We start from the raw sequence: 12,637 nt of genomic DNA, 5'->3' as shown, positions 1-12,637 counted from the left end.
AGTGCAAGTAAGGTAGCTGAATAAAAGGGTTAAAATAAACGATTAGCAATCATAAAAAGCAGTGGTCCTCAAATAAATTCACATGTTTAAATCTAACCAAAAAACCTCTGAGGTATGGTAAGAGAACGATGATGCAAATAGCAATTTGAATTTATGTGAATTTTTTCTCGCAATACATATATTCTAAGTGCTCAGTAATGACAAGTAGATGTAAGTCTTCTGCTTTTAAGTACGCACATATCTCACCCCCGGTGCATCCTCTTGTTAAATCATGCGCTCACTTATCATTTCTAGCGTGCATACAGGTGTAATATCCATGTAAAAGAATCTCCTGCAGCTCTTTCACACTAAATAACTCAAAAAACGAAACACTGATGCGTGGAAAAGATCAATTATGAGAGAAAAAGAGCCTTGGGATCTTTCGCAAGAAGGTCATGTAGAGAATAATCACATAAAGTTGCTCTCATCAACGCATCCAGGCTACACTGTAAATTGTCATTATCCTGCAGTTCAAGTTAATGAATAATAGAAGATCAGAATGGCAGACAGACAAAAAAGCCAATCTGTCACAAGATATTTTTAGTTCATATTTTTAGTTTGTTGTCACTCAGTGCCCCGTTAACAGTGTTTAAGTCGAAGTGGCAGTGTTTTCTTCAGACAGCTCTGGGCAGCCCCAGGGAGCCTGGATCCCTAATTGACAGTGATGTGTTCTTTGAGTCGGTGCTGAAATTCTTCATCCACCAAGCTGACCGGAGCTGCAGCGCCTGACAAGACACATTAATTAACACGGGGTGGGGTGGGGGGGGACAAAAATAACACGGAGGAAAATAACAACCTAGAAAATAAATAAATAAATAAACGCTAACTCCTCATGAGTGGAAATAAGCGCAGGCTTAACACAGTTCTTTCCAAGAACTTAAATTAAACATTTTCTTATGACACAATTAGGTCTGAATCCATGAAAGAAAGAGCAGCTGTTTCCTGCTTTCATTGCTGTTGTATCCAAACATTAGCTTTCCCTTTGGCATCATATCAAATAAAGACAGAATCCAAATATTTTCTCTTTGAGCTGTTGCTTCATTGTGATTAAGAAACATCAAGATTATATTTCCTTGTATCTACCAAAACTTGAATTAATTCTGGAGATGTGACAACATGACACAATGTCATTTTGAGCATTTTGACATTTTATGGGGAAAATAAGACTACATTATCACAATGTGCACAAACAGAATTCATACCAATATAACATGTGAAATTACTTAAATGCAAAATAGACCAGCGCTGTATGATAATTTTGCATTTTGCATTCTTCCCACAGCCTGTATGAAATCATCCAGCCTGTTAAATAAAACACTGCTTTACACTACACTGTAAGGTGCACGTGACTGCACTACACTGTATGATGAAGGCAACTTTTGCAGTCCTTCATCTTAAAGGGGCACCATGTAGTTTTTGGAGAATAAATTCAAAAAATGTTTTTGATTTACAATATTAATGAGGTCAGAATATAAACTCCTTTTCCATAACTGAGTAAACAAGCTGTTCTCAGACAAAGATAAGGTCACCAGAACGCAGCTAATATGGTGACAGTGTCCGCCAAATGTAAACGTACGTAAAGAGTTAAAAAAAAGTTTTTTGTTCTTTGAGGTCAGTTTGTTTATTCAGTTTATCCAGACAAGGAAACAAAGAGGGTTGGTTTATTTAGTTTGTTTAGGCAACAGTGAAAACAGGTCTCTCCTCTGATTAAAATGTCACCTTTAAAAATTGTGAAATTTATATTTATTCCTTCACTTCTACACTCGTCCTGCCTCCATCTGTTTCAGCTACACGATGCACACAACTTAATGGGATTAGAAAACATGAACAGAAAAAAAAATGAATAACTAAAAATGGAACTACATTAGTGAGTGAAATATATGGCAAATATTAGTACAACAACCACTGGTGCACAGATTATGCCTTCACACCATCCTTCTAAACAAGGAATGACCTTTTAAAGCATTGGAAGGGGGAATTAGAGCTTAGAGCCTTTTTTATTTGCATGCACAAACAAGGGATGCAATCCAAGACGCATGAACAATGCTATTTAGCATTTAGAAAGGTGTTAAGAAGGGCTGGCACACAGAGGCATGTCTAGAGGTCACATCGTGTGATTCTGTGAGGAGGCGTTTGTTGTGTAAGTCTCCGCTCCTCATCAGGCAATGACCTTCAAGTACTGTAACACTTCACGCACAACGCGATTCCAAACACTCGCACTGTTCTCAGAGAGGACGGCGTGTCCTTATATACAGTGCACAACACTCTATTACGGAGCTTAAACTGTCTAATTTCTGTTGGTATTTACTGATATAGAGAGTGTGTCTGTCACTTCAGAATCATTAAACAGGAAGAAGGCTCACGTATTATGACTCCAGCGAGGTAATTATTAATTCATCACTGTTCCTGAATAATAAATGTCAGGGATATTTACCTCCCAAAATATTGCAATGTAACCTCTGTGTTGAGACACACACGCACGCACGCACGCACGCACGCACACACACACACACACACACACACACACACACACACACACACACACAGGCGCACATATCCAGCGTGAATCCCACAACAAGATCTATCCCCTCTCCCTCCCTCTTTATCCCCTTTCTTTCTGCTCTGCGAGGCAGGTTAATGAGAATAATAAAATCACACTCTGTATTTCCTCCGCGCCTTGAATGGCCTCATCAATTTACAACTGGCGTGAAATACTGAAGTAGAAAGGAAACAAAATGGGGGGGAAAAAACGAAAAATGGGAGGGAGGGGGGTCGAGAGACAGGGAAATCATGCATGTCTAAAATACCTGCGCTTCCAAAAGCATGCGTTTTATATCAGCCTGAATTCATGAGCGAAAAGGTTTGTTAATTAGAGACAACTCGGTGTGCAGGATCACAGCTGACTGCCATATTTGGGTTCGCCGTTAATTCAAGCCTCCCTCCCCACCGCTCATTATTCTCCTGGACAGCTGATGCACGCAGCACCACCAGGCACTTAGCGTGTACCCGTAGCTCTCAGACTTGAGGATGATATAACGTCAAATGCAAGCTGCAAGTCAGATGTATTAAATATTACATCAGTGTACTGACTTATTCTCAGTGCCACTTTTGGGGATATTTTAAATGCCAGGATCATATAATGGCTAAAGAGAAGAAATTAAACATTAAAGTAAACAAACATAACCACACTTCAATGTCCAGAAACAGTAAGAGTTAGAGAGTTAGAGAAGGAGAACAAGAAGAAGAAGAAGAAGAAGAAGAAAGGTGAACAGCAACTTACTGGTGGTACAGTTAATCCTGATACAATCTAGATGGGGAAGAATAGATGAGAGATAAATTCATCTTTCAACGTTACAGCTGCAGACATCATTAAAGCATACAGTCCACCCCTCTGGGGACGCACACACGGACACTGTCCGTCCTCTGATGCTCTCACCCATGGCCCCCGGAGCTGCAGCGAGCTGGTAAAAAGCACCGCAGTGTAATCGTGCCAAGAGGAGCACAGCAGGGTTTACAGGAATACATGTGGAGCAGGAAATCATTGGAGCTCAGCTTTAGTTTCATGTTTTATCTTTGTTTTGTCCATGTAGCCAATCTTATTTGATACATATTGCATCTGGAGGATTACTGTTTATTTCTATGAAATGATTTGTGCAGTATGAGAGCATCAGATTTCGGTCAGGGTCAGACAGGTCCAGTTGGAAGCTATTGTGATTCTCTCCATCCGTCATCATCTCCATCCCTAACTATCTGTGCATCTATCCACATGTCAAGACTGAAACGCAACGTTAAAGTAAATGAATGAGTACTTCTACGATTACAATGCTGCTGTAAGTAAGACTAGCAATGGTGGAAAAAAAAAATGTCCAGCCTGCTATATCTTATGCTACTTTATACTTCACTACATTATAGAGGCAAATCTACATAAGTCTGACAGCTGTAGCTATACTTAGTTGGAGTTGATGCAGTGTTACAGTATCGATCTTACAACCTAACAAGATATAGAGTGAATAAAATAAGCAGTAAAATGCTGTGAACATGTGAATGCATCACTGATAACAATCCCATAATATAAGTCTATTATAGTATATCACTCAAGTAGGGGCCATTCTGCATAATGACTGCTTTGACATTTATACTGACTTTGCGGATAGTACAAACTGGGCATACAATCAACTGACCTGTATGCATACAGTATATGCATACATGCAAATAAATGCATAATTTACTTTTACTTCTATTTAAGATACAATTACTATTTGTCTGAGTGACTTTCAGTTTTGTGAGGCCACGTTTTAACAAGACGTGACAAGTTGTATGGGTTTTATAATCATCTTTCTATGCCTCTTTTAATTAGCTGTCATGGATGAAAAAGACACATTTATTGCACAAATGTACAGGAAATAAATGTTTTGCCCCTTTTTTAATCTTAATCTTATAAAAGAGTATTTTGTTTTTTAGCAACAGATTTAACTAATGAATGAGCTAATATTCCCACTGCCTCCTGACAGTATTTCTTGTAATTGTCAGTGAGATTTGAATTAAAGTATTTAAAATAGCGGTAGTGCTTGCTAAGTACAACATCTGAATACTTATCCTACCAGTCAAAAATAGTATAGCCAGCTCTTTCTTTTTAGTAACAACTAATCATTCTCTTGAACCTACCACAACTCTGTTTCTCACTTCCATTAAAACAATGACATAACTAATCTTCTACCGCACAGCAAAGCCATGTAGACTGCCACTAGTTCTGTGTCGTTTTTTTTTTTTACCTCCCTGCCTCCTCAGGCTGAGCTCGTGCCGTGCTCTGAGAAAGGTGACCCAGATCGAACTCCCCTCCCCTCACTTCCCATTTGGCCCTGCCTGTCGTGTGTCGTCAACCACAGCAGAAAAGTGGTCGCAAACAGCCAGAGACCGACACTAGCCTACCCTCACAGGGAATGCTCTGCTTTTTTCTTTTTTTCTTTTTTTTTTTGACGAAGGGAAGACAGGCTTCAAGTGCTGACGCAGGGGACACACTCAAAAACACTAAAATGTGTCAAAGATAATCCAAAAGAAAACAAAACACTGTGACCTGTTGTTTCCTTCTGAGGGCATCTTTTTTTGTGCTCGTAATGATTCAGCTTGTCAGCCCTGTCGGAGTGTGGCGCTGTCGTGTCTTCTGTGCCACGACACGTGCTTCCTCGTGGTTGACAGCAGTCTACTTTGTATGCGTCACTAAACGGCTCCGCTTAAGGAGCCCATTTCTGTTTAGCCAGTGGAAAGGAGAAATAGATGGCTATCATTTGTGTGGCGCTGCTCTGTTTGGGAGATATCAAACTTTTTTCACAGGCATCGCTGCATTCTTTCCGGAGCAAATGATCACACATACACACACTGGCAATGACTCTTTCATTTTGTCCTGAATGTTCTTTCTTTCTTTCTTTTTTTTTTTTTTTGCTACAGGCTTTTCCTCTCTTCATTTAAGACACAGCTGCTGATGTATGTGCAATCATGCATTGCTTCATATATGGAAAAAAAAATGTAAAAAAATGTGTGTGCACTGGCTACAGCTCACAATTAAGAGCTGCATTGTATTACTATCACTTTATTCTCAGGTTATTCATCTTTAGACATCCTTATTGATGTATTTGAAACATCTCCAGGGAAGAGTGTGAGCTTTAAGGTCTCTTTACAGTAATACACACATATGGATGATTTGAGGTTAGTTAATGGAGTGGGCAGCGAGCATTCCCTGCTGGGCAATGGCAGCCGTGCGCTCAACTGGCAGTGAGCGGAGAGCCGCAGACTCTTGCCATTGAAAGTCTTTTACACCTTCTCCTTCTATTCAAAATATGTGTATGTGTGTGTGAGAGAGAGAGAGAGAGAGAGAGACTAAGTGTGAGACAGTGGACTGCTGCTGCAGTCGGTGTATGTCCGAGGCGTTACCTAAATTGACAGTGAGGCGGACGCGGCCACTCTCCAGCTCTAGACGCAGGGTGTCAGTCGAGTCCCGGGATGTGGTGGCTATTAGGATGCCATAGGCTCGCTGGGAGCGGAAGCGCAGGGACACATCCTCGGCTTCTGTGTGCATCACCACTGGCAGCTGGACCTTCATAAACTTGCTGCCGTCATAGCTGAGGATGGTCGCCTCTGCAGAGAGAAAAACAACAGCAGATGTATTTTTTGTGGACATAAGAGAGTGTTGTGACATAGAGGAAATACATTACGTTGGAAGATATCAAATACAAAAAAATACACTTAGAGTTGACCATACACACTGTGAGGAAGCCCATTATAGGTCTGTTACACAAATGCACTCGGATGCTGCAATTGCAACGCCGTCTTCTCAGCGTGCCTTGTCATCCAGCATCCAGCCCATTCATGAGGGGATGATTAAACCATAGAGTTGACAAACACAGCGACAACCGCAGTCTACAGCAGTGTCTCAGACATGTGCTCTGCAGGATTGTTAGGGAGGGCTACTGCATCTCACCGACACCTTGAGTCCCTCTGACTGCACATGAATCCCAACAATCGAGCTGCTAGAAGCACAAATACAATACATAATCAATGGGTCAATTCAAAACTCACAGAGTAAGTGACTCCTAAACGCCATGCACACAGATATGTCATCCGGGAGCAGTGTGTGAAGACTTGTCACAAGTGTAGCATCACATTACACTGCGCACTATAGCCGACAGCTACCCAAACTCCCTGCAAAGTCTGCTTGAGTCCTGTCCTACTCTGTGCCAATTTAGGTGGTGGTGTCCTTCAGTGGAAACACAGAGTACTGAGACAGGTAGTAGCAAGGAGAGTAGTGAAAAAAACACACAATAATAAAGAAGAAAGAAATTACAGAAAAGGAGGTGAAGATAAACAGAGTGTTATTGGCCTTACTAGAGAACAAGTGGCAGCCTTGCACCGTCGATGTCTTATATCTGCAATATAACAGTGATAAACAATGAATGGAAAAATTGATATTGACCGAGGGAAAGAAAAAAAAAGAAAAAACAAGCGGCGACAGAATCGTAATTGTCTGTGGACCTTGAATATTGAGCTTCTGCTCAGGGTGACTGCATTTACTCAAAGCATTAGGCAGCCGCCTGGAGAAATGCTGGGGAGATTGTTTAACGCTGGCAGGAGGTTGTAACAGCATTTCCGGTAGTGTAACTAAACCATAACCCAATAACAAAGCCATTACTGCAGCTGCAGCTTGGAGACAGATAGAAGACGAGTTGGAGGGATGGGGAGATGGAGAGCGGCGGGGGCGATAGGGTACCAATGTACACACCACCACCTCATCACCACTTCCTCGTCACACACAGCCAATGTCACATCCATCCCCTGGGATGACTCCGTCACATTCCTCACCCAAATCCAATTTCTCCACGCCCTCCTGGGGTATGCTGCAGATGACAGGGGTGTGTGACAAACGAGTTCTCACTGCTAAACTGTCTGCTTCCTGCCAGGAAGCCAAAGCAAAGAGCTGCATTAAGAGAGTGTTAGCAGATGCAAGGAAAAATGGGCACTACTGTTCAGGCAAATGGCTGAAAAGTGTTTATCATTGTAAAATCAGCTCGAAATTTTAATGTGAGAACATTTAGCGTTTGCTTACTTAACACTGTACATAAATAATCAGCGAGGGTCTTTCAGGTGTATGTTTAGCAGGGAGGACTGGATGTGAAAACACTACTGTGTAAAAAAATGAGCGACAGATCTGAGTGCTGTGCAGTTTAGAGTTCCTGCTCCAGCATGAGTCAAACCCCTAAATGGCCTCGGTCTGAAATAGGATCCAAACAGTGAAACAAAACACAAAAAGAGAAAATGAACACTGGTAATTACCTTTACACATTTCAGTTTGTGTGTTTCATTTATTCAGTCCTAAAAATAAAGTTTGTTTATTTAGTTAGTTTAAGCATAAAAATCCAACAATTAAGAACTTTCTCTACTGACTAAAATGTCTTCCCCAAACCCACACAGTGCACCTTTAAAGTGTTTTTAAGTTGCATCGTGGGAAATGTAGGCATCTGGTTTTGGCACTGCACTGCTACAACACTGTTGGAGTCATTATGGACAGTTTAAAAACACATTAAACACATTACCCACAATGCAGCTCAGCCACTGAGTGCATTCAACAGAGGAATTACAGATTGCATGCAGCTTCCTCTGGAGCCACAAAAGGCTTCACATACAGCCAAACTCCTCAAGATCTATAAACAGATCTAACGTGTAAAACTGGTGGAGTTACTCTTTAATTACATAATGTATATGGCAAACATCATGGAGTTTGGAGTTTGCTATAATCATGGAAAAAAACAGATGCCTATGAAGAATCATCGCAAGAAGAAAAATAATGATGTGATGCAACATCTCATTTTATTCATATGAATAATCTTGATTTCCTTTTTTTTTTGACTGAATTGATGTGGCAAATTAATCACATCTAGAGTATGTATTGCATTTCATCCAACATGTCAACTCTGCTGAGATTCATTCATCAAGAGGTTGTCTAAAACCCCATAAATAAGAAAAGTCCAGATAGCAATGAAAATATGGAGAATGACATGTGAGCGCATCATCACCTAATGCAACGAGAGCACCTGTCAAAAATCCAATCCTGGAAGCCGAGTCCATTTTAATGGCACTCCATGTTTAATATCAAAATAAATTGAGAGGATGAAGCTGGAGCTTCTGTCTGTGCCAACCCAACAGGAGGCTGTCAGGGGGGAGATGGAGCTTACCAAACTAAACCAAGCATTCATTTTCCGTCTTGTAAAGCACAATAACAATACAACATTGTTTTCTGATTTTCACAAGAAAACAGGGAGTGATGGGGGGGGGCGCACAGTAACAAATAAGGTTGTGCTACTAACAAGGGGGAAGTACTAGCAGACAGACACGCAGTCCTTGCTCCATTCTCCCCCAAGGAGAACGGGCTCTGCAGGAAGGGAGAGCTGTCAGCTGTATGTCACACAATTGTGATGTGCCACAGTATCAGGGCGCCAGGCCCGACACAATTCAAAATTTGCTCGAAAACACCTGCCAAAGGCTTCTGGAAAATGTTTTCAAGGCTCAGAGATATCATAAATAATTCAAAGCTGCTCATGTCTTCTTCACCACATCCCTCTTTGAGTGTCTTAGTATACACAATCCAAGAAACAGACTCACTGGCTACTAAATGTTCAGCTAAGTAGATTTCCAGAGACACATAAACTATTCTCTTTCCGTATAGAGAGAAACAGCATCATCCGTGGACAGCTTCAAGACTGCTGCTCTGTGACCATACGGCAACTTCATCAGGGCTACAAAATGAAAGCAAAGATAGAAAATGGATCAGTGTGTCCGGTCAAAGTACTTGAATCTGCAACTTCAGCAGGGGCTGTCAGCAATACACGCCATGGCCAAGATGGTAAAGATTTAGTATGTGCGAATGAGGTTTTTCAGCCCATTGAGACTATTAAAGGAGAATTACCACTTAGTTTAATGATTTACAAGTTAATCTTGAATCTTTGTTCTTTGCTGCGCTATCAAGGTCTCTCCGACAAGATCTATTATACGAAGCTGTAGAGAGCAGACATGAAAAGCTCTAATGTTCAACTCAAACATCGTCCTTGGTCAAAACCTGCGAGTCCCATTGAACGTTTCCTTCAGGTTTGTGCCCTGCAACTATTTTTGATTGTCTATTTCACTCCTTGCCCCGACTCCATCCCACAACACGAGCTTACATCCCCAGAAAAATCTACCGCAAGCACTCTCACGGTCATATTTTTCCTTGTTTTTCAACCAGTTTTCTGTACACAGCTTCAGGGCGTGAGACGACCAGTTCTCTCTAATTTGTGACTATATTCTAGTGTGGTGAATGGTGACTAACACACAGTGTGCTGTCAAAGGGCATGGCTAAAATGTGCTTTAACTCTAAAACTCAGCCGTATTCCCCTTTGAGGGCATTTCACAATTACGCAATAACATTCTGCACCTCTTGGCTTTCGCTCCGGGCCAATGGCAAATGGCTTTATGCTCTGAAAAGCAAATAAATATACTAAAGCACCAGTTCTTTATAGTTATACTAATTTAAAACATGATGGTTTAATGTATCCTATTAAAATGTTGGAGATATGATATTGTTGGCTATATTCTGGAGCATGATATTCGACATACATTGAAGATACTGGCAATAATATACGATTCATGTTTCCAGTTATGGGGCACTATGAGGAAATTCATAATCAGAATTTATCATTTGCGACATTAATATCAAATAATAGAAACTCAGTAATATGTGTTTTTATTTCATAAATGAATAAACAAGCTGTTCTCAAGAGGAAAAATAAGGTCCCCAGAACACTGTTGGAAGCTAGAAAGGTGGCAGGGTCTGCCAAATATAAACAAAGTAAAACAGCATGAAACTGTTTTGTCCTTTAAGGTCAGTTTGTTTGTTCAGTCATTAGAACAAAGGGAGCTTGTTTATTTAGTGTGAATATCTGAAGATCTTTTTCCTCAAGAATATGGAGGATCACTACAGCAACCTACATAAGCTGGTGAGCTGGTGAAAGCAGAAAAAAAACAAACACCTTGCAGTGTGTCTACGTCAGGACGTATGAATGTGTGCATGTGTTCAGGGAATATTGTTGTGTATCGATCTCTGTACTGATCTCCACACCTATGATTTTGTGAGTAAACATCCATCTGCTGCTGCTGTCTGTGCGAAATAACGCAGGTGCTGTCAGTATTGGAATCTAGCATGTCATACCTCATTAGGGAATACGTGCATGTGCTGCAGCACACCTACTCCACCATCTGGGAGGCTGCCTTAACCCCACAATGCAAGACTACTATTTGGGCTAATTAGCAACTGGAGGAACAATGAAGGGGAAGACATTTGGGATGCAAGGGGGGAAAATTGCTTTGTCTGCTTAATTAAAATCTCTCAAAATAGGGCGAATAGCACCATGGTTCTCTACTGAAAGCTCCACCTCCTGTTCCTCTCGCTCGTTGTCGTCCTCCTCCTCCGCCATATGCAGTAGCTGTATTTTGCCACCGGGTGGTACACCATGCATGGATAAGTGAGAGCTGGGGTAATTCTTTTGACAGCTCCTCGGCCTGCTGGTGCCTGCTCCATCCTACCAGCGCAGAGGCAATCTGGAGCCATCAAAACAGCTGGCAGCACGCCAGGGCCCGTCCTCCATACCACCGCTCCCACACACACTCTCGTCGGTGCCAGTCTCATACACAGAGCCGAGACAGCAAGAAAACAAGAGAGTTGGACAGAGGAGACGTGACGCCAAGAAGACGCCCGAGTGTTAGAAGGGAGGGGAGTGGGGGGGTCAGAGTGGCGGAGACGCTTCGTAACATGCAGCACTTCTGCGATCTGGTTTCAGAGCTGCATGTTCGCTGCTTTTGTTTTCAGCCGAGGTCACACTGGATTATTTGATTTTGAATCCACGAGCACTCTCCGGATAAGTTATTATCTCTGTGAAGTGAAACGATCTGTGTCCCAAGCCCACTCCACCTCCCTCATATACTATGCCCTAATTCCTGTCAACTCATTAGCTGGGATGGGCAAGAGCACACGCGGAGACTCAGAGCAGCGCAGAGCCAAGCCTAACTAACACATTTATCAGAGATGGAGGAAGTCTGGTTTCGCTCTCTCATATATTCTTTCAGCTTTTTTTCCCCTCCAAAATGAAATATTAATTCCTGTCTCGGCGTTAACTACATCCTTGCAATCCAAAGACATGCCATGGCTGAATAATCTGCACTCAGCAAACAATCTCTCTGGTATCATGTGTTTTTGAGTTATTCTGCTCTCCATGTGACTCAGCAGATTTCCATCAGCATCTGCCCGATTCATTAGCATCCTCGGGCAGACAAATTCAACATTGCAATTACAGGGGATTAAGGCACCACCACTTTACAAGGTGGATGAGTTGAGCGCCGACGAGAAGCACGAGCACATGTAGAGATGACACATGTGACTGTGTGGGATGTGTTACATTTCCAACGGGAGACCTTTTTTTTTTTTTTTCTCAGACGAGAGAACCTGTTCCTTCTGTCTTGCCTGTGCAGATGCATCACACTGTGATAGCAGTGTGACATGCTTGGGCTCCTTTTTTGACATTTGCCTTGATTATGCATATGTTAACTGTTTTTGCTCATTTGCTGCTGTTGAGACTTAATAATGAAAAGTATATACGTACTGCAGCAACCACTTGAGCAACCTGGCTTCAAGGATATATTGTAAACACAGTACTGGTCGAGAGTAATATTTGTGCTGTTTATCATATACAGTAGCTTTAAATACACTTGAGCTGTTATTTATTCATGAATACAAAATAAACATGTCATTAAGCCACTCATCTATGCCTGAGTTAAAAAAAAACAAAAAAAAACCACTATTGATTAATATTTGTTAGACCCATCATCACACCCAAATCCGGGTCTATTAATATTGCTAATCTCTCTTTGGTGAATGAACTATACATCCCTCATATTTATTCACTCAGTCTGCTTATGTAAATAAGCCTGAAATTCCTAATTTTAGTCAGATAATAATTGCCTGCAGAGTGGACCATATTAGCAAGCGAAGGATTTGGCTTCCTCACACAGGCGGTTGTTG

The 12,637-nt window shown here is 41.5% G+C and overlaps 1 protein-coding gene across 37 annotated transcripts in view; it reads right to left on the bottom strand.

Moving 5' to 3' along the window:
* The window catches only part of LOC119033764 (neurexin-1a), a 271,561-nt gene that overhangs the window by 145,204 nt on the left and 113,720 nt on the right, over positions 1–12,637 (bottom strand). For 28 of the 37 annotated variants that reach the window (XM_037124252.1, XM_037124255.1, XM_037124276.1 and 25 more), the window contains 2 exons: positions 5,968–6,171; positions 3,320–3,346 (listed from right to left, as the gene is read on the bottom strand). In XM_037124252.1, the coding sequence (XP_036980147.1) occupies positions 3,320–3,346; positions 5,968–6,171 (231 nt within the window). The remainder of the gene's footprint in view (positions 1–3,319; positions 3,347–5,967; positions 6,172–12,637) is intronic. The other 9 variants (XM_037124260.1, XM_037124278.1, XM_037124272.1 and 6 more) reach the window with 1 other exon arrangement.

The sequence above is a fragment of the Acanthopagrus latus genome, chromosome 15 (genome assembly GCF_904848185.1).
Source record: "Acanthopagrus latus isolate v.2019 chromosome 15, fAcaLat1.1, whole genome shotgun sequence".
Taxonomy (NCBI): domain Eukaryota; kingdom Metazoa; phylum Chordata; class Actinopteri; order Spariformes; family Sparidae; genus Acanthopagrus; species Acanthopagrus latus.
Note: the sequence above shows the minus strand (reverse complement) of the source record. Positions and strands in the feature narration are given on the sequence as shown.